The 19,373-nt window shown below is 58.3% G+C and overlaps 7 protein-coding genes across 7 annotated transcripts; 2 read left to right on the top strand and 5 right to left on the bottom strand.

Moving 5' to 3' along the window:
• Nucleotides 1–310: 310 nt before the first annotated feature.
• Nucleotides 311–1,633, top strand: UV8b_04560 (uncharacterized protein; the record flags this gene model as incomplete). The annotated part of the gene is made up of 1 exon (XM_043142058.1): nucleotides 311–1,633. One exon carries the CDS (start codon nucleotides 311–313, stop codon nucleotides 1,631–1,633), a length of 1,323 nt encoding a protein of 440 aa, XP_042997992.1.
• A 303-nt stretch (nucleotides 1,634–1,936) lies between these two features.
• UV8b_04559 (uncharacterized protein) lies at nucleotides 1,937–3,196 on the bottom strand (the record flags this gene model as incomplete). The annotated part of the gene is made up of 2 exons (XM_043142057.1): nucleotides 1,937–2,596; nucleotides 2,684–3,196. The coding sequence occupies 2 exons, from the start codon at nucleotides 3,194–3,196 to the stop codon at nucleotides 1,937–1,939; spliced, it is 1,173 nt and encodes a 390-aa protein (XP_042997991.1).
• A 350-nt stretch (nucleotides 3,197–3,546) lies between these two features.
• On the top strand, nucleotides 3,547–4,171 carry UV8b_04558 (uncharacterized protein; the record flags this gene model as incomplete). Its single annotated transcript, XM_043142056.1, has 3 exons — nucleotides 3,547–3,753; nucleotides 3,924–4,023; nucleotides 4,077–4,171. 3 exons carry the CDS (start codon nucleotides 3,547–3,549, stop codon nucleotides 4,169–4,171), a joined length of 402 nt encoding a protein of 133 aa, XP_042997990.1.
• A 192-nt stretch (nucleotides 4,172–4,363) lies between these two features.
• Nucleotides 4,364–6,553, bottom strand: UV8b_04557 (uncharacterized protein; the record flags this gene model as incomplete). Its single annotated transcript, XM_043142055.1, has 1 exon — nucleotides 4,364–6,553. One exon carries the CDS (start codon nucleotides 6,551–6,553, stop codon nucleotides 4,364–4,366), a length of 2,190 nt encoding a protein of 729 aa, XP_042997989.1.
• Nucleotides 6,554–7,354: 801 nt separating this feature from the next.
• Nucleotides 7,355–8,727, bottom strand: UV8b_04556 (uncharacterized protein; the record flags this gene model as incomplete). The annotated part of the gene is made up of 2 exons (XM_043142054.1): nucleotides 7,355–7,414; nucleotides 7,471–8,727. The coding sequence occupies 2 exons, from the start codon at nucleotides 8,725–8,727 to the stop codon at nucleotides 7,355–7,357; spliced, it is 1,317 nt and encodes a 438-aa protein (XP_042997988.1).
• Nucleotides 8,728–12,920: 4,193 nt separating this feature from the next.
• Nucleotides 12,921–14,137, bottom strand: UV8b_04555 (uncharacterized protein; the record flags this gene model as incomplete). Its single annotated transcript, XM_043142053.1, has 2 exons — nucleotides 12,921–13,019; nucleotides 13,088–14,137. 2 exons carry the CDS (start codon nucleotides 14,135–14,137, stop codon nucleotides 12,921–12,923), a joined length of 1,149 nt encoding a protein of 382 aa, XP_042997987.1.
• A 3,403-nt stretch (nucleotides 14,138–17,540) lies between these two features.
• Nucleotides 17,541–18,323, bottom strand: UV8b_04554 (uncharacterized protein; the record flags this gene model as incomplete). Its single annotated transcript, XM_043142052.1, has 1 exon — nucleotides 17,541–18,323. The coding sequence occupies one exon, from the start codon at nucleotides 18,321–18,323 to the stop codon at nucleotides 17,541–17,543; it is 783 nt and encodes a 260-aa protein (XP_042997986.1).
• Nucleotides 18,324–19,373: the final 1,050 nt, after the last annotated feature.

Raw genomic sequence — 19,373 nt, 5'->3', positions numbered from 1 at the left:
AATTTTTATCTTGAATTTTCGCTTCATCTTTCTACACACGCGTGGGGGGGCAGAATTGCTCCGCAAGTGCTGGCCGATATTTCGCACTTGCCAACTTTGTTTTGATTAGCTGCTTCGTACCCTGCACTTGTCTGTCTGTTGTTGCTCTCAAACTTCAAATTCATCTTTAACCCCCCATCCCCCCCCCCCCCCCCCCCCCCCCCTCCCCCCGAGAGTCCAGTCCAGTTAAGTAGCGTTTGCTCTGTGCTTTGGACGACTGCCACTACCCAATCTGGCCCGGAAAAGATCAGTCTTTGCAGACGTTAACATCATGCCCAGAGACGATCTTTCCATTGACTTTGTCAAGAGCATGCCTCAAGCCGAGCCGCTTGATCCCGGCCTGATTCTTGACGACTGGGTGAACCGCGTCCAGAACCTGCCGGAAGAGATCCGCTTTATCCACGAGGAAATCACCGACAAGGACCGTCAATACAACGAGTGCATTCGAATGATAGAAGATCGCGACGGCAAGATACAAAAGTGGATCAAGTCCAACGGCAGTCACGAGCCCAACCCGAAAGAAGATGCGCTACGCGCTCAGATTCGCGACGGCTTCGCCAAAGCCGACAGACTTGCGCAAGACAAGATTGCATTGACTCAGAAGCTTCAAGTCACCATGGACAAGCACTTACGGAGCATCGATATTCAGATAAAGCTCTTGTACGACCGCGCCGAGCCTGGCTTCACAGACCCCGACGAAGTGCCTTCGCTGCTGCGTCCCAGCGCCGCCAACCACACCGCGCCGTCTGTCCGGGCCGTTAACCCATCCGCCAGCATCACGACCGCAGCACCTCCCGCCGCCGCGCTTGCTGCCCCTCACAGCACCCCGGCAACGACGAGGCTACCAGCGCACCCGAGCATTCGCCAAGCTCAGGCCCAACAGCCTGGACCGCAACATGCTGCCTCGGCACCGGCCACGCCTGCGGCCAGCATGATTCTCAACCGGCAACGTGAAGGCTCAGCAGGCCCGGCCACCAAGCGCGGCCCCAGATTGAACACGGCTCTCGCAACTGCGACAACAGCATCGAGCGGTCTCGCCAGGCACTCGTCGCTGGGCCCGGGGACCCCCAAATCCGCAGCTGCACCCAGCGCGCCAGCAAGGGCTGGAAGTGCCGGACCTCGATCGAGCTCCATCAAAGCAGGCGGCTCCAACGCCGGCAGCCGCCGAGGAACGCCGACTGCAGGCCCACGAAAGAAGGCTCCCAACAAATCCTCGCTCTCGCGGGTGAAGAAAGCCTCGGCGCGAAATTCGCCGGCCTCAACCGCAGATAGTGATCTGTCAGAGGCAGAAAGTTTGAGCGGGGATGAAGAAGTCGGTCTTGAAGACCGGCCCAAAGCCATCCCTACTGCTGATGGCAAGGACACCAACGCGGCCGATGTCGCTGTTGATGGCGACGACGACGATGAAGAGGGCGGCGATGACAAGAAGTATTGCCTGTGCCATAACGTAAGCTATGGCGATATGGTCGCTTGCGACAACGACAATTGCCCTTATGAGTGGTTTCATTGGTCATGTGTCGGGTTGAAGAGCGAACCCAATGGCACTTGGTACTGCCCTGTCTGCACAGAAAAACTCCAGCGCAAAGCTAAATGAGCCGGCCACGGCTTGTGCTGTATGGCTGGGAACTGGGAACGCCACGAAAGATGTTGAACTTGACGACAACGGAGGGTGGCCTAGATGAGATGTCGAGGCAACGGCGTCGACAGTTTCAGACCTTTTCCCCGCAGTGACAAGTAATCCTGCATTGTAGGTAGGCTCGAACATGCCTCTTCAAACGGCGGGAAAAACTCGAGTCGGCCACTCGGCCACTAGGCCACTCGGCAGCACGGCAGCACGGCAAGCGTAGCGTATGTTGTGATTCTGAAGAGACGATTTGTGAAACGCATTCTAATTCTTCTAGGTTGGCTGTGGAAGCACGCAACGGACCACCCCCCGTCTGACGCCGTCGGTCTCCTCCCGGACTGTCGATACAGTCACGCCCCTTGCTTCGATTCTGTCCACAAAATCGTCCAAGGAACCTCCGACGCCAAAATAGAGTCTTTTGGCAGCAATCCACGCCGAGGCATGGGCGGAAAACATGCTCTTTTCTCGGTGCAAGACGGACAGGACCATTTCGGCAAACGCTTGGAGAGCAAATGGAGAGTATATTGTTTCAGCGCCCAGCAGCATGGTCACGGGCGAGGCTTCCGAGGCAGAGGAGTCGTCGTTGCATGGGCCGGGCTCCTGGTATAGTAATTGAACAAAATCTGGAGACCAGCCGCCAGACAGGAACGAGAGCTGAATGCCGTGAGTGGAGAGGTACGTCTCAAAGGTTTCAAGGACAATGGGAGTCAGCTCCAGCTCGCCTGGGAGAGAAAAGGCATCTTGCAGGACGGGAATGCGTTGCCGGTGGTACAGGGCCCATGTGAGGATGAGGTTGGGCAGCGTGACCAGTTGCAGGACAGAAGGGTTGTAGTCGGCCAGTATGAAGGAAACTTGCCGGCGGTCTGGCAACGGCTCCAAGGCCATGATCCAGCGGAACATGGCCAGCGAGGGGAGGGCAGTTCCGCATCCCAGCTTTGTACATGGCAGATTTGTTAGCGACGAATGCATACAAGTGCCCTGCTTTGACGTGCGGGCACGAGCACGAGCGCGAGCACTCACCTCGATGATGCGAGCGGATTTGCATGCCCACGAAGCCGGGTGGCTGTGCGTGGCCAGGACCTTGACGAGGTCGACGCTGCTCTCCCAGCTCTTGAAGCCACCCTCGTAGACGCCCGTCTTGACATCACGATCGCCCAGTCCGTCGCGCAGTCCGTCGCCGTCGCCGTCGCCGTCGCGGCCGCCGTCATCCTCAGCCATGAGCTGCACGCGCACATCCCACAGCTCGCGCCGCGGCAGCGCCACCACCTGCCCATCGTCCAGCGTCACGTCCAGCGTGTCGTACGCGATCCTCGACGGCAGGCCGGACAGCATGGCCCTGAGCCCGTGGCGCTCCGCGGCAAGCTGCCGCCGTCTGGGGACGGGGAACGCGCCTGCTTGCCCGTCCGCCCGCCGCGCCGGAACCTGCTGCTGCTGCTGCTGCTGCTGCTGCTGCTGCCGCTGCTGCGTCTCGTGCGCGGCATCCCCCGGCCCGGCGTCGATATCGGCGCCCGCGAACCCGAACGAGAAAGACATGGCCGTTGTAGCCGTGGTGGCTTTCCGAGTTTCCTTCCTTGTCTTCCTTGCCTTCCTTGTCTTCCCTGTCTTTTTTCAAGGGGTTTTTTTTTTCTTTTGGCCCGCCTCTTTTTGCCGTTTCCCTCGCGCCAAGGCTGGATGAATGCATGTGGGGTCCGCGGCGGCTTCCTCTGATAGGCTGGCGCTCTGTTGTCGCGCATGGGGGCCAAAGCCCCGCCGACCTCGGCATCTGCATCCCAAAAATAAGAAAAAGAACAAAGCTTCACGTCACGTCCCGTCACGTCCCGTCACGTCCCGTCTTGAGAGTTTGAAAGACTGCCCCCACCACCAGGCCACGTCCGTTTCTGGCGATGCGTCTGTCCCCCCCGAGACTGGCTGTCGCGGCGCAGAGGCCGCTCCGCCCGCAGCCCTCGCCGCTGCTGGCCCCGATCCCGCTCTACAGACGGCTCCTGCGAGCCCACCGGAAGCGCCTCCCCGCCGACATGCGCATCCTGGGCGACGAGTACCTCAAGGCCGAGTTCCGCCTGCACCGCCGCGTCGACAACCCGGCCCATCTGGTGCGTTCCCCCCCCCCACGCCCCTTGCCGACACTACCCTACCCTTACCTTGCCCTACTTACTCCCCCCCCCCGGAGACGAGACGAGATGAGACAAACACCCCCCCCCCCCCCCGCGACGTCGAGACGGAAGCTGACGCTCCCCCCTCCGGGGTGGGGGACTCTGCCCAGATTGGCTTTCTGACCGAGTGGCAAGTGTACGCGCAGACGCTGGAGGGGGACGCGTGGGCGGGCGACAAGATGGACGAGGGGAAGCTGGCCAAGATGAGCGGTGGGTGCCGCGGTCCGCGGGCGCGAGGGTGCTAGCTAACTGGGCTGTCGCAGACGAGCAGATTCATCAGCTGTACGAGCTGATGCGAGCGATACGGAGCGGTGGCGAGGACGGGCACTCGGATCCGGATCCCGAGGAGAAGCGATGACGGATGTTCTCAGGGGCGCTACACACGGGCGTGGAAACGGGGGGCAGACGTCCAGCTAAAGCAGTGCGTCGACGTCACCACGGCGAGGCGGGACTGGACTTGGAAGTGGGCGTCAAAATGAATCTCTTTTTTTTTTTTTTTTTTTTTTTTTTTTTTTTTTTTTTGTTCTCCCTTCTTTGCGTTTCGCTACACCTAGTCTGCTTCTGCTACTTTGGCTGCCTCGACTATCCACTCGCCGCGAATGGCGCTGACCCTCTTGGCATAGTTCTTGGTGGTGTAGACGTGGTCCAGAAACATGATGGCCTCCTTCTTCTGCCCGTGGAGGACGCTTGCCGGATGGATGGCAATGGCTCGTCGGCCCCCGACGCCCTCGACACACTCGTAGCTCCCGTTTTCCACCAGAAACGCCGTCTTGTAGCAGTAGCCTCGGAGGAAGCATTTCAGAATCGTCTCGGCCCTCTCGGGGCTCGCCGGCGTGAACGGCTGGGGGTCCGGCTCGGGCGCGTCGCGCAGCAGCTCCTCCTCGAGGCACACCCGGCGGAGCTGCCGTCGGATGTGCATGGCCTGCTTCATGTTCCTGACGTTCATCCTCCTCTTCTTGCACCACTGGATGCGGTCGGCGTTCTCGGCTGCGTACTGCTGCATCGTCGCGAGGTACGTCAGCAGGTCGCCTTCCCGTCGCTGAAGCTGCCTCCGCGCCTCCTGGACCTCTTGCTGCTCCTCCTCGGACCGGACCTGGAGAAAGACGTCTTCGCCGCATGTGATGCAGGAGATGATGTCGATGACCTCGAGGATGCAGTCGTACTCGCGGCTTGCGGCTGCCAGCAGGACGGCGCCGAGGGCGGCGGGCACGGGCAGCCGGGCCATCTTCCTCCCGGCCGGCGTGATGGAGCCGTCGTCGTCGATGGCGCGGTAGAGGTGCAGCTGGAAGCTGGCCTTTTCCATGGCCTCCAGCTTCGGCGGGTCGATGAGCGGGAACGCCAGCACGTCGGCGATGCCGCGAGCCTTCATGGTCAGGACGGCGCTGACGACGTCGGTGCGGAGGATTTCGGCCAGGTCCGCCGTCTGCAAGGTGTCGAAGGAGCCCTGCGTGTACAGCCGGAAGCATTTGCCCGGCCCCTCGCGGCCGGCTCGGCCGGCCCGCTGGATCGCGGACGACTTGGAGATTGGCTTGGCCAGGAGCGTCTCCATGCTGAGCGTCGGCAGATACTGCTTGATCTTGGCCTTGCCGCAGTCAATGACGTATCGCACGCCGGGGACTGTGACGGACGTTTCGGCAATGTTGGTGGCCAGGACAATCTTTCGCGTCAGCTTGGCCGAGACGGGGAGAAACACCTTGTGCTGGCCCTCGGCGGACAGCTGCCCGTACAGCGGCAAGACCTGGACCTTTGGCACGTTGGACGCCAGCGTAGCCGCGTACTCCTCGATGAGATTTTGCGCCGCCTCAATCTGCTCCTGGCCGACGAAAAACGCGAGTATGTCGCCGGGCAGAGGCTCCTGGACGTGTATCCTGAATATCGTCTTGACAATGGCGTCCTGGATATCGGCGACGGGCTTGGGTTCGTGCACGATTTCGACGGGGAACTGGCGTCCCTTGACATGAAGCACCTGGACTCTGTCGGAGCCCGGGCCGGGTCTCGGCGGCCCCGTGTTGAAGAACGACCTGATGGCGTCAATCTCTGCTGTCGCGCTCATGATGACGACCTTGAGAGGCACCCCGCCACGCATCTTGCCCCCGTCAGACAGAATCTGCTTCAGAAAGCCGACCACAAGATCCACGTCGACGCTCCGTTGGTGAATCTCGTCGACGATGACGGCGCTGTACTGCCGCAGGTACGGATCGCCAAGGAGCTCCTGGAGCAGGGTCCCCTCTGTGAGGAACTTGATCCTGCAGCCCTTGGGGACCCTGCGGTCGAACCGGACAGAGTACCCGACGAGGCCCCTGGACGCACCTCGGTCGAGGGGGGTTCCCACTTCCTGGGCGACCCGGTGCGCCAGGGTGGTTGCGGCGATACGCCTGGGCTGCGTTATGGCAACGTTGCCGCCGACGGACATGCTCTCCTCGTCGTGCGCGCGCCCCGGCGCCTTGACTCTGCGCGGTCGACACCAAGGCTCCTGGTAGAGAAACTGGGGAACCTGGGTGCTCTTGCCCGAGCCCGTCTCGCCGACCAGCACGAGAACATCGGTTTCGGGGCTGCGGAGGAACGTTTGGATTTCCGAGCGGTACTGCCATATCGGGAGCTGCCGGCGAGACTTGAGCAGTGCTGCTGCGTCCTGGTCGCCTCGGCGCTGTCCATGCTTCACCGGAGGGGACGAAGCAACGGGCCCTGGCTCAACTTTGCGTCGCTTGGGTGGATTCGGCACTTGATTCTCCGGGGCCATCGCGAGTTGCGGGATCGGATATTGGGCCTGGGCTGGGCCTGGCCTGGCCTGGCAAGCGGAGGACGGGCGTCGGTTTCGGAAAAGAAGAGAAGAAGGAAGAAAAAAGAAGCCGAAGCCGAAAAAAAGGTGCAGACTAGAGAAGAGCCAAAGAGAGAGCTACAAGTTGGGACTAGTCTGGTGTCAGCCAGGTCCTTGCCCTTGGCAGCAGAGTGGGCTCTTTGATTGGCTGGGGACGCAAGATTTTCACTGTCCACTGTCACTGTCCGTCCGCTGTCCTCTCGCCTCAAGCTTGAAAGTATAATGACGACTCGAGACTAATTGTCTCCAGCGCATCCGTACAAAGCATTCGACGTAGTTGAGGTAAACGGCATTTTATTACTCTGCCAAGTCTGCTCTACTCCAAGGCTCTCACACAACCGATAAAAGCATGTCCCACGATAGTAACTTCTTCAAACCTGGCCGTCCATGTGCTGTTTGATTCCGGCAAGCAGCAACGCAAGACAGCCTGGATCTGGATGCGATTGACTCGTTGCCTCGACCTGTTTCTAACTTGTGGCTTCTTTTCCATCCTCGCGCAGCCGCAGCCGCAGCCGCAGCCGCAGCCGCTGCCAGTAGGCCTGCCAGACGTGGCATTCATCGTCTACTCCGTATTGAAACGTTTTATTTGCTCTCATTCACTCGGGTCGGGAAATGTACCGGGCCGACAGATTCTAACGACATCATTGAAACCGCCTGAAGGACGTCTATCACCATCTCGCTGCAAATCAGATCCGACCACGTCTACTACCAGTCATGTGGAAATCACTTGATGCGCGCCAGCCGCTCGCGGTTCATCCTCGTTGCGTCATCAACAGCATCACTCTGCAAGGAATAATCAGCATGTTTTACTTCATCACGGCGAGTGGAGGAGACGTTACCTTGCCCATGATTCTCTCAATCTGCTTGTTCTGGGCGTCCACTTCCTTGCCAATGGCCCGTCCAACCATGTTCATCATGGAAACCTGGCCCTCCAGCTCGGTAAGCCCGTCGTCGATTTGGTCTTCCAGCTCGTCGGCCCCCTCCTCGTCGTCCAGGTTGAATTTGCCGTAGTCCTTCTTGCGGGTTTGCGGACGGGGCCGTCCGGCCGAGTTGATCTGCCTAAAGGTGCTTTCCATGCGCTCGTTGGCGGCGAAGCCCTCATGCCGCGTGGCTTCCCTCTGCTCCCTCTCGGCGCGGTGCCTGCTCATGACCTCGTCGTCCGCCCTCTGCTGGCGCTGCTTGGAGGTGAACGGGTTGTTGACGTGGATGGCGAACATGCTCCGGTTGAGCGTCTTCAGTTCCGCTGCACGATCCTGCGCAATCTTGTTCTGGTTGGCGGCCAGGTCGAGATTCTTCTCCGTGTTGTGCAGACGCTCGCCTTGGGCGCCGAGGCGCGCAAGCGTCGCTTGACCGACCTCGTTGGCTTGCCTCGCCATCTGGACCGAGCGTGAAACCGAGGAAACGCTTTCCTGCTGGACCTGACGCTTCTGGGCGAGGATGGCCTGGTAGTCAGCTTCCTCCTGTTCCTCTGCCGTCAGCTCCCGCTGCTCCCCGTAGCCGTCGTACGAGTTGCTGCTCCCCGACTCTGGTTGACCGTGACCTGGCGGAGCTGCTGGAGGAGGAGGGGGGGGTTGCCGCTGCTGAACCTGACGCTCCTGGGCTCCCGAAAAGAGAGCGTCGCGATTTTCGTCCGGGTCACTCCTGGCATGCCCGAAACCACCGTAGCCACCAGGGCCGCGAGCACCTCCAGCGCCTCCAGCGCCCCCAGGACCCCCGGCCGGGGTATTGTAGCGATTCGAGCCGTAGCCACCGCCGGATCCGTACCGGTCAGGCCCGTAGCCGGCTGCGGGGGGGTTCCGGTAGCCGCTCTCCGGCGCCTGGTTTCGCACGCCCGAGTGGTGCCCGCCGGGTCGGCTGCCTTGGTCGCCGCCGGGGGAGCCTGCTCGCCGGTCCTCAGCTAGCCCGGCGCGGGCTTGCTGGTACGGAGACACGTTGGCATACTTGGCGCTATCGGCGTACGGATCGCTAGCACCTTGCCCAGCGTAAGGGTTTTCCGACTGCCCCGACGATGACGATGGCTTCTTCCGGCCAAAGAGGGCGTTGCGGCCGGCCTCGTCAGCATCGTCGCCCTTCTTGCCAAAGCCGAACTTTTTCATGGCCGGGTTACTTGTGCGAGAAGGAGCGAAAACCGTGTTTTGTTTTGCAATCCGGCAGAGGGGTCGGTCAAAAAAGGAATGAAGAGGGCGAGTCGGCAAAGACGCAAGAAAGGATTGACTTGGTGGTGGTAGAGGGCCACTTTGGTCGAGGCCCAGGACGGCAGACGGCAGACGGCACAGACCAGGCTCAGGCCTCACCAGGGGCTTCCCCACCGGGGTTGGTGCTGGAGTTTGTGGCGGTGACAGTTGCCGGCTGGGGGGCACCTGGCCCAAGCCATCACTGTTCCCACCAGTTGACATGGACTTTCCGGTTCCAAGGTTCCGAGTCCATGGCGAAGCCCCACATGTGCTGACCCTACCCTACCCCGCTGATGCTCGGCCATGGCACGCCTGGCATGACCTACCAGGCATTGACCCATGGCATCTCAAGTTTTTTCCCCTCCCTTTCCCCTCCTCTTGATAAGTTAATCACTGTAATAATTCAGAAGCTTGCTTAAATAAGAAACAATCTCGTATTTCCATGACAGGATGCTTCTCGCCGTATATGAATGAAGCACAGTATAGCCGCACTTGGTGTGGCCACATCTTGGTGCAGCAGATTTCGGCGTCCTCTAAGAGCTCGTTGCCGGCAGTATCATGGCAACAGCTGGAGGGGGTAAAAAAATAAAAATAAATAAAAATAAAGAAAAGAGGAAAAGGAAAATGGCGTCCATTGCCATCCCGCGTCCTGCAGGTATGATTACCGCTTTTCCAGGTCCATCCGCAGAGAATTGCCCCAGCCTCTTGAGTCTAATTCAAATAGATACATAGCTCCTGCGCGGCGGCGCAAATGACGTGCGATACTCTGGAGCGTCGTCGTTGGAGGAGTTCAACATGTCGGCAACAGAAACTTGCGCCCAGAGGAGAAACCAAGAGACCAATAGAAAAACCGCGTCAGGCCCGTCTCCTCCGCCACTCTCGGTAGGCGCTCAGCCTGTTTGGCGGCAACCTGTTGCGCCTGGTACTTACCGCTACGGCATACGACCTCGTCGCTCTGTACAGAGAGTGCCAGCGTAATCGCTGTATTCCCCAGAGACTCTTGGGAAAAAGTTGTGGCACGTATCACCCAAGGCTTCAAGGCCGTGGGTGGGCGGTGCCGTTGGCATATTCCCTTGCCGTGCACCGGTCCGGGCGAACGCGAGGCTATGCAGCATGTTGACTGAAATAGATGGGGGCTAGAAATCTAGCTTACCCGCCAATTCGTTCTTTTATTGCTAAAAAAAAACAGAAGAAGCTTGCCCCATGGGGGAAGAGGAGGAGTCTACATCTACTCGGGCAACAGAAGGAGAGGCGGTTTAGCCATCCAAACACCAGGCCTGCGCATGACTTGAAGAGCCGGCTAGCAAACAGCTCGGCGGGTTCAACAGGCAACGAAGCCGCTCAAACAGAGCAATTCAGACGGAGCACCAGATAAAGCATCGAAACCAGCGTAGCGTAACAAACAGCGTTCGCATCTCGGTACCCAGAAAAGTCATTCTATCCCCCCAATATCCCCTGCAATACCTCGCCACTACGGAGCGCCGGTATGATCGTCATATCCCGCACCTTCTCCGTCATTGTCCGACCGCACCCCGATATCAGCTTCCGGGCGCGAGGCTAGGTCCCGTCCGGTTCTTGATTTCGGCGGTCCTTTAAACTGAACAAAATCGGAAGGGCGGATCCACGGCCTAAGGGGTTTGTATTCGCACCTGCCCGATGGGCTACATGCGTGAGGCTCGCAACACTGCGACCAGCGGTTCATCGGCACCGCGCCGTTGGCAAGGTAAGTGCAAGGGTGGTACGGCCGTATGCAAGGATCTCTCTCCCAGGCGCATTTTTTGTTGATACAGCCAATCTCGCGAAGTCCAAACCCGCAGCAGTTGGAGCTTTGCTCGCACGGCCAGCCCAGCTGCTGGCAAGCCGGGACGGCGGCGGCCAGCGACGTCACCACCAAGATGAGGCTTCGCAGCATACTGATCGGGACCGGAACGCTGTTTATTTCCTCAGTCGCTGGGGTTGGGGGTTGGGGGTTGGGGGGGGGGCGGAGGGGAATGGTCCGCGTCCACGGTTCGGAATCAGGGTCTATTTATCTTGAACATTCGTTGGGCGCCAGTGGAAGGGTGTGGCTTGGCCTGGCCCTTGGCCGCCTAGACCTGGAACCTAAGGGCCCTTTTATAGTTTGCTCGTTTGCGGGGGCGAGGCGGGGGCAAGGGTACGTGACAGAAGTCGGCGATGACAAGCAGCGCCGTGTGTCTTGATCCCCGATCCCCGATCTCCGACTCCCGGCGATGGACGGGGCCCTGTTGTTGCTGTTGGAGATGACCTCGAAAGACTTGGCGTCACGATACAACAAGGTATAGCGCACCCCTTTCGCCTTCCTGGCAGCACTAGGACCGCTTATCTAGGCTTATTGCGGGGGAATACTGTTGACTGTTCAGGAGGCGCGACGGGGGCCCTGAGCCAGACTGAATACGGGGATTCGGGGCCGAGACTCCTGGGCTGTGGACTCTGGGCTCTGGACACGTCCCAGATGATGGCGAGCGGCCAGAGCTAAGCGCCACCAAAGCGCCAACGCGTTTTGAACATTTCTGCCGCACCATCGCTACAGCTGACGCTGCTGCCCATGGTTGACCACCAACAGGCTGAAAATCATCACTCGAGGGGGCTTCTTTCACGGGTGCCGGCACCAGCAGGCCGCGCAGCTCCGTGCGGCTTGCCTCCTGAGAATATGCGACAGCACAACGAAAGAAACATGATGATTATATAGCTAGGCTAGAAAAGAGCGGCAGTGGCCGTCTAAAATAATAATAATAATAATAATAATAACAATGCAAGCAAGGCAACAAAGGCCGAGCCGCTTACCCAGAGCATCCAGCAGCACGTCAAGCAGCGCGTCAAAAACACCCAACAGCCATAATCCTACGATGACCCCCCCCCTGCCACGCCCCGACACCAGATGAAATAGAATACGGGGTTCCCGAGTCTGGCCTCTAGAGTCTGGACCAGCCAAAGCGCGCTAGCGCCCCAAAGTATTGGTAACCTGCTGAAGTCCTGCAGTTAATCTACACACATACATATTTACACCGAAAACGGGACGCCACTAGGCACTTGACGCGGCTCTGCCGGGCTTCGTACGGCTTCCCTGATGCTGATGCCGGTACTGACAGCCCGTGCAGCATCGGGCAGCCCGGCCCCATCATGGGGCCACGGAAACGTATGTATGCAAGAGTGATGGCCCGTTTACAGCAACGCCACGCGCGGGGCCGTAGCCTACTAGACCGTTGGGAACCCATGTGGACGCATGGCAGCAAATGATCCTGCGATCCTAGGAGGTGGTGGGCAGCGCAGGAGACAGTAACAGCCGGGCTGCCGCACCATACTTGCTTCACCAGCAGCCGCCGCTTCCTATTTCATTCATCTTCACAATGCGGTGCGATGAGGCCACGTAGGACCTGTGCGTACATCTTCCCTTGATAGGCCTTAGCTAAGGTTTTCTTATTCGCCCTCTATTGGGTAGTAGCTAAGGGGCTTTATATACTCTTTACTAGCAAACCCTGCTTAGTGCAGTAGGTAAAAGTACAGAATAAAGAAAAGGATGGGAAATATAAAGAATACTAATATCATATGAGATGCGAATATTCCGATCTAAGAAATTACATCCTATAATAGCCCCTACAGTTACCTCGCCACTACATACTATAGAGCTGGTGCCAGTATTCATATGATCCCGCTAAGTTGAAAGCCGCCGCCCCTCTGACCACTCCCGCCCCGGCGGCCACTTCAGCCCATGCACTAGCCCCGATAGCACAAGCCCCGGGGGCTTCACAACGCACGTCGAGGTGGAGGGGTTGCAGTAGTGATGGTCAGTATCGCAACACTGCGCCAGGATTTTCTTCCTCCGGGGATCGCAGTTACCCCCTAGGGGTATGCATTGAGGCCCCTGCCTCCAGTAGCATCGGCCGCTAAAGCAGCCAACGCCAAGCTGAGGATTGCAGCAGTCCCGGTCTCGCCTACATACTTCGTGCAATGGCGAGCACTGGCGGCGGAAGAGCTGCTCGGAGCCCGCGTCTTTGTCTTCTCTCTCCGAGCGCGCCGCGGTATCAACTTCTAGGACCGAGGCTAGGTCGCGTCGCGGTTTTCGCTGCTGTTTTTTGTTGACGGTAGGACGCCGCGTTTTAGAATGCCCCGACCCCGAACCCGGCTTCGGCTTCGGCCGCGACTGATCCTGATGATAACTGTTCCACGATGTCGCTCCGCATTTGCGGGTGAAAGCGCTGCAGGAGAAATGGTCAGAGTTGCAGCAGGGAGTCCCCGAGGGATTGCAACTATCCCCCGGCGGTACGCAACCCCCGGACCTCTGCGTGCATCGGCGGTTTATGCAGCCAACACCCTTGTCAGAATCGCAGCAGTGCTCGTCCAGCCGACATGCATCGCCAACCGCCACGCAGTCGTCGCTGCGGCGGGAAAGCTGCTCGGGGCCTGCACCTCCGTCTTCTTTATCCGAGCGCGGCTTGGACCCTGCAACTTGGTCTTCCTTCTCTGAGCGCGCCGCGATATCAGCTTCTGCTGGGAGCGAGGCCAGGTCGCGTGGCTCTCTGTTCTGTTTTTTTTTGATAGGGGGACGCCGCGTAGAACTCGGTTGCATCATCTGGTAAAAGTCGTGATACTGCTCATACTCGCGGAACACGCAGGTGTAGGTCTTTGCGTCGCAGTAGTGATAGTTGGGCTGGCAGCAGGTATTCTTCTGCAGGGGATGGCAGCTTTTCCCCAGCGGTATGCATTGAATCCCATGCTGCCATAGGCATTGGAGGTTATGGCAGCCGACACCGCCATGGAAATTGCAGCAGTCCGCGTCTGCACGACACGAATTGCCATACGGCACACAGTAGCGGGGGAACAGCTGCTCAGGGCCCGCGCCTTCATCTTGTTTATCCGGGCGCGGCTCAGAATCTTCCTTCTCTGAGCGCGGCTTAGGGCCTGCACCTTGTTGGTCTTCCTTCTCCGAGCGCGCCGCGATATCAACTCCTGGGAGCGAGGCCAGGTCACGTTGCTGGTGTTTGGTAGGAGGCTGCAGCCCTTGCGCCTTCTTATGCGTCTGATAATAATGATCATGGGGTATCGCTGCGCATCTCCGGGTCAACACACTGCAGTTGAAGTGGTCGGAATCGCAGCAGGGAGTTTGGTCCGCGGGATTGCACCTCTGCCCCGCCGGTATGCATACACCCCCGGGCCGTAACGTGCATCGGCGGTTCATGCAGCCATACCCCTTGTCAGAATCGCAGCAGTGACTATCTCTCCAGCATGGTCCGCCAGGGTCCACGCAGGTGCGGCGGAAAACCTGGTCCGCAGTGGCCAGCGAGGTCAGCGTCCAGAGGATAGCAATGTACTTCATGTTCACCAAGGCAGCTATTTCGTTCCCGCTTTGCTAGAGGGGCCTTGGTTGGGTGCCTTGGGGGGGTGGGAGAGGGATGGTCCGCATCCGCGGCGGGACGCTTTCAGGTGCAAGTCGAGGGTAATATGTAGCTTTACTTGGCTCTTATTAGCTGTGTAGACACCCTTTTATGGCTATTTTCTTCCGGGGGGCGAAGCACGTAGATATATAAATTAATAACAGTAGTAAATACTTATCGCAGCGAGCAGTAATAAGTGCTGCTATATATATATATCCCGCTGCTTGATCTAGGCCACTTTAGCGGTAGTAGGGCCTGATAGTACTGTACCATCTCATCTCGAAAGAACTCGGAGACGCCTTGCCAGCCTTTGTAAGTTGCCACATGGCCTTTATCGCGGCGGCAGCACCGAGGCAGCTCGTCCAGGTTGGGATGCCCTCTGCCACGAATCGTCGACTGGATGAAACAGAATACCGACTTCCCCCAAGTCTGGGCTCCGGAGTCTGGACCGGGCCACAGTGCTAGGCGCCAAAAGTATCGGTAAACCCCCTTAACCCCCCACACTTCCCATCCCGGCCCCATCATGGCGCCATGGAAACGAATGCAAGAGCGATCGCCGTATGCAGCAACGCCACGCGGGGTTATCCTACCAGACCGTGGGAGCCCATGTTGGACGGTCACATGGCAGGAAACATTGATATGATCCTAGGAGGTACATAGTAGGCAGCGCAGTAGGAACAGCAGGCTGCCGCACCATACTAGCTTCACCAGCAGCCGCCGCTTCCTATTTCATTCATCTTCACAATGCGGTGCGATGAGGCCACGTAGGACCTATGCGTACATCTTCCCTTGATAGGCCTTAGCTAAGGTTTTCTTATTTGCCCTCTATTAGGTAGTAGCTAAGGGGCTTTATATACTCTTTACTAGCAGACCCTACTTAGTATAGCAGACCCTACTTAGTAAGACCCTACTTAGTATAGTAGGTAAAAGTATAGAATAAAGAAAAGGATAGGAAATATAAAGAAGTCGATTATTACGTGAAATACGTGTCTTACGGCCTAAGAAATTACATCCTATAATAGCCCCTGCAGTTACCTCGCCACTATATACTATATAGAGTGCTAGTATTAATATGATTCCGCTTACCGCCGGGCCGCCGCCCCGCGGAACGGCCGCCGCCTCGGCCCATACCTTAGCCCCGATAGCTTAGGCTTTATATCGCACTTCCGAGTGGAGGTGTTGCAGAAGTAATGGTCAGTATCGCAACACTGCGCCAGGATTGTCTTCCTCCAGGGATCGCAGTCACCCCTTACGGGTATGCATTGAGCAGGCCCCTGCCTCCAATCGCATCGGCCGCTAAAGCAGCCGACACCAAGATGAGAATTGCAGCAGTTCCCATCATGCTGACATGCTGCGTCCAATGGCGAGCACTCGCGGCGGAAAAGCTGCTCAGAGCCCGCGCCTTTGTCTTCTCTCTCCGAGCGCGCCGCGATATCAATTTTCCCGCGCGGAGCCAGGTCACGGCTGAACTTGTGAGTTACCACATCACCAAAGGTAACACGTCTCTCTGGTATAGGGGATAACGCCGGACTATACCCCTGAAGGGGGCGCCGCCTGGGAGCGGGACGCGGCAGAGCGTTTTGCTGCTGAGCAGGGCGCAGCTGAGGGGAGATCTGCTGGCGCAGAGCGTTTACCCGGTGAAGGGGAGTAGGCCCGTCAGGGGGACGCGGCAGAGCGTTTGCCCGGTGAAGTGGCGTCGGGGCTCGGCAATAGTAGCCGTTGCCCCCTGCAACGCACTGTAAGGGCGGGCAACAAGCCGCTTCGTTATTTACCGCCCGGGGCATGCACCAAGTGTCCACCGTCCCGCAATCCCTAGCGGTGGCCAGCGAGGCCAGCGAGGCCAGCGTTAAGACGACGAGATTGCACCGCATACTGAACGGGACGGGGAGTTATTTCTTCCGTCGCCAGGGGAGCTTTGCTAGAGGAGGGGGGGAGGGGGAGGGAAGAAGGCTCACGTTTTTTATTGCGGGATGGTTTATATTTACGGGCGTAATATATGTATATATGTACGTATACGAAGTAAAGGCGCGTTGACAGGTTGTAGGTAGAGCTTGACCTGGCTCTTGGCCGCTATGCTCCGGGAGCCTAGGGCCGATTTGCAGTTGTTTTGCAAAAAGACAATGTCGTGAGGACGAGAAATAACATACCGGCGTGTACTAGTAAGAGAGGATGGGAGATGGTAAGCAGCGGCACATATATATTGTATACCGAACGCCCAGAGACGCCTTGCCGGCCTCGCACGTTGCAAGCTGCAACGTAGCCTCGTCCATGGTTATCGCGAGCCATTGACCGTTTGAGGACGCTCTGTTGCACGCATTTGGCGATAGGGGCCAGAACACGGCGTTTCCGGGTCTGGGCTCCGGGCTCCGAAGTCTGGACCAGCTGAAGCACCCCCCGGCGCCAGAGTACGGGTGCACCACGCTAAAATCGTAAGGCCATGGAAACGTATGCAAGAGCGATGTGCCGTTTCAGCAGCGCCACGCCGGGTCGTAGCCTACATACATACCTACATGCCGTCGGAACCTTTCTTCACACATTGCAGCAAACGATGCTTGCAGGTAGGCAGTCGGCAGTAGGCAGCGCAGAGGGCAGGCACCAAGTAAAAAAGCAAGATGACAATCTCATCTATCCAAGCTAGAAAGAGCGGCAATGTCCATCTAAATATTAATAAGCGATACGTGAGGCTACGGCGTGACTTGCAGAGCGAGCGAGCAAACAGCGCGTCACGGCACCTGGTGGCCATATACAATATCCTACGACATCTCCTGCAAATACCTCGGCGGCTTGCTGCAGAGTGCCGGCGTAATCGTCGATATCGCGCACCTTCTCCTTCTTTTCTTATCCGAGCGCGCCGCGACACCAACTTCCGGGCGCGTGGCTAGGTCACGTCCGTACACATGCACCAACTCGGGATCCCAGGAAGCACCAGACGGTGCCGCTGCCGCTGCCGCTGCCGAGGGCTGGTTGGTTTCCGTTGGCATCTGTAGGTCGCCAGGTTGCAGTACATAGTTGCGTTGATGGTATGTAGAATCGCAGCACTGCCCCTGGGGAACCTCCGTCTCGGCACGGCACATAAACCCCAGAGGTGTGCACCTGGAAACTGTGTTGAGACATGGCAGGAAAATGATACGTATGATAGGTAGTAAATAGCACAGTAGGCAGTACTAGCAGGTATGCGCAGAAATATTCACCAGAATATTCATCAGAATCATCAGAATATCAAACAGAATATCGTACAGAATATCAATCAGAATATTAATCAGAATATCAATCAGAATATCAATCAGGATATCAAACAGAACACCAAGCAGAACACCAAACAGAATATAAAACAGATCTCAACACCTAATAGCCGTATCCTGTGCCAGTGGAATCGTCGTATCCCGCACCCTGCTCTTCATCCGAGCGCGCCGCAACATCAACTTTCGCGCGCAAGACCCGCTTGCTAAAATACTTTACGCGATTCGGACCAAAGGTAACACGATTCTTAGTCCGCAGCTGCTGCCCGGGCTTCCGCAGGTTGGATTTTTTCTGCGCGGACTGCTGCGCGGCGTACTGCTGTTGCTGCTTCGCGGCTTGTTGCTGCTGCGCGACGTATTGCTGCTGCTGTTGCTGCTGTTGCTGCTGTTGCTGCTGTTGCTGCTGTTGCTGCTGTTGCTGCTGTTGCTGCTGCAGCAGGCGCTGGCGCTGCTGCGCGGCGTACTGCTGTTGCTGCTGCTGCTGCTGCGTAGATGGCTGCTGGCGCTGCTGCTGCTGCTGCTGCGCGGCGTACTGCTGCTGGCGCTGCTGCTGCTGCTGCTGCTGCGTAGATGGCTGCTGCTGCTGCTGCTGCTGCGTAGATGGCTGCTGCTGCTGCTGCTGCTGCTGCTGCGCGGATTGCTGCCCCCCAGGGGGGTACTTCAGCATCCACTCGATGTACTTCCGGTCCGTCTCCGAGAGCTGCTGGGCGGTGCCCTGCTGAATGGTGGCCATGCATAACGAGGACGCGCAGCTAACATAATAACCTGCGATACCGCAGCACTGTTGAGCCATGGTGCAATACCCGCCGGTCTGCACGCAGCCGCGGGTGACAAGCTGGTCAGCGGCGACCAGCGAGGCCAGCAGCAAGACGTTGGTGGTGAACTGCATGTTGACTTGGGGGGGAGGCTGTTCCTTTGTCCGTCGCCGGGGAAGATGCACGGGTTGCCGTCTACTTGATCGCCAAATATTCCAAGCTTGCCCGTTGTACCTTGGCCCTGGGCTCCTGGCCCGGGAGCCTAGGGCTTTTTATGCGTTTTGCTCCCAAAGAAAACAAGGTAAGCGTGGATAGTAATGACGGCGGCGAAGGCTACCAATAGGGGATGGGCGGGTGATGAAGGCAACGCGTGTCCTGATGCCCGGAGACGTCTTGCCGGCCCATGTACGAGATCAAGATGCAACGTAGCCTCATCCCAGCAGCACGGCGCAGCTCGTTGAGGCTCGTCGCATTTGATGCAAGCCATTTGACCTGGTTTCAGGATGGGGCCCTCTAGCACGAATTCGGCGGCTGAGCCAGAATACCGGGACTCCGAGACTGGGCCCTGGAGTCTGGACCGCCGGCCGAGCACCGCGCGGCGCCAAAGCAGGACCATTATGAACCACACCACTGCTTACAGCCGCCGCCGCCGCCGCCTACAGTCACATGCATGTAGCGTCCAGACTGCCAATAGGCCAATGTTCTCACGTAAGGCTTCCCAACAGCGGATATGCCGAATGACACTGTTTTTTCCCCATCATGAGCCGCCACGCCACGTAGCGTCACGTAGCTTGCCCCTTTCCAAATCGCCGCAGCATGATAAAACTCCAGAAAAGGAAGATGATGATGATCCTCTTCAACACAACCTCGGTGGGCCCCCGCGACAGAGCGCCAGCCAGCGTAATCGCCGTATCCCCGCACATTCGTCTTCGTCATCCATCCGAGCGCGCCGCACTGTCAACTTCAGGAAGCGAGGCCGGGTCACGTGTTGCGGTTTCCCATCCGAGAAAGCGGAAGCCCGGAAAGCGGGGCTGCCGAGCGTTGTCTGCGCCAGGCACGGATTGGTGTCTGGGTTGCGCAAGTTTCTCGCGGGGATCGCAGCACGACGGCCCAAGGGGAAGGAGATTACTATCCCGGAGGGAAGCTTTCTGTGCTCCAGAGGGGCCTCGGGGAAGATGGTCCGG

The sequence above is a fragment of the Ustilaginoidea virens genome, chromosome 4 (genome assembly GCF_000687475.1).
Source record: "Ustilaginoidea virens chromosome 4, complete sequence".
In the NCBI taxonomy this organism is placed as follows: Eukaryota; Fungi; Ascomycota; class Sordariomycetes; order Hypocreales; family Clavicipitaceae; genus Ustilaginoidea; species Ustilaginoidea virens.
This window is presented reverse-complemented; position numbering and strand designations above follow the sequence as displayed.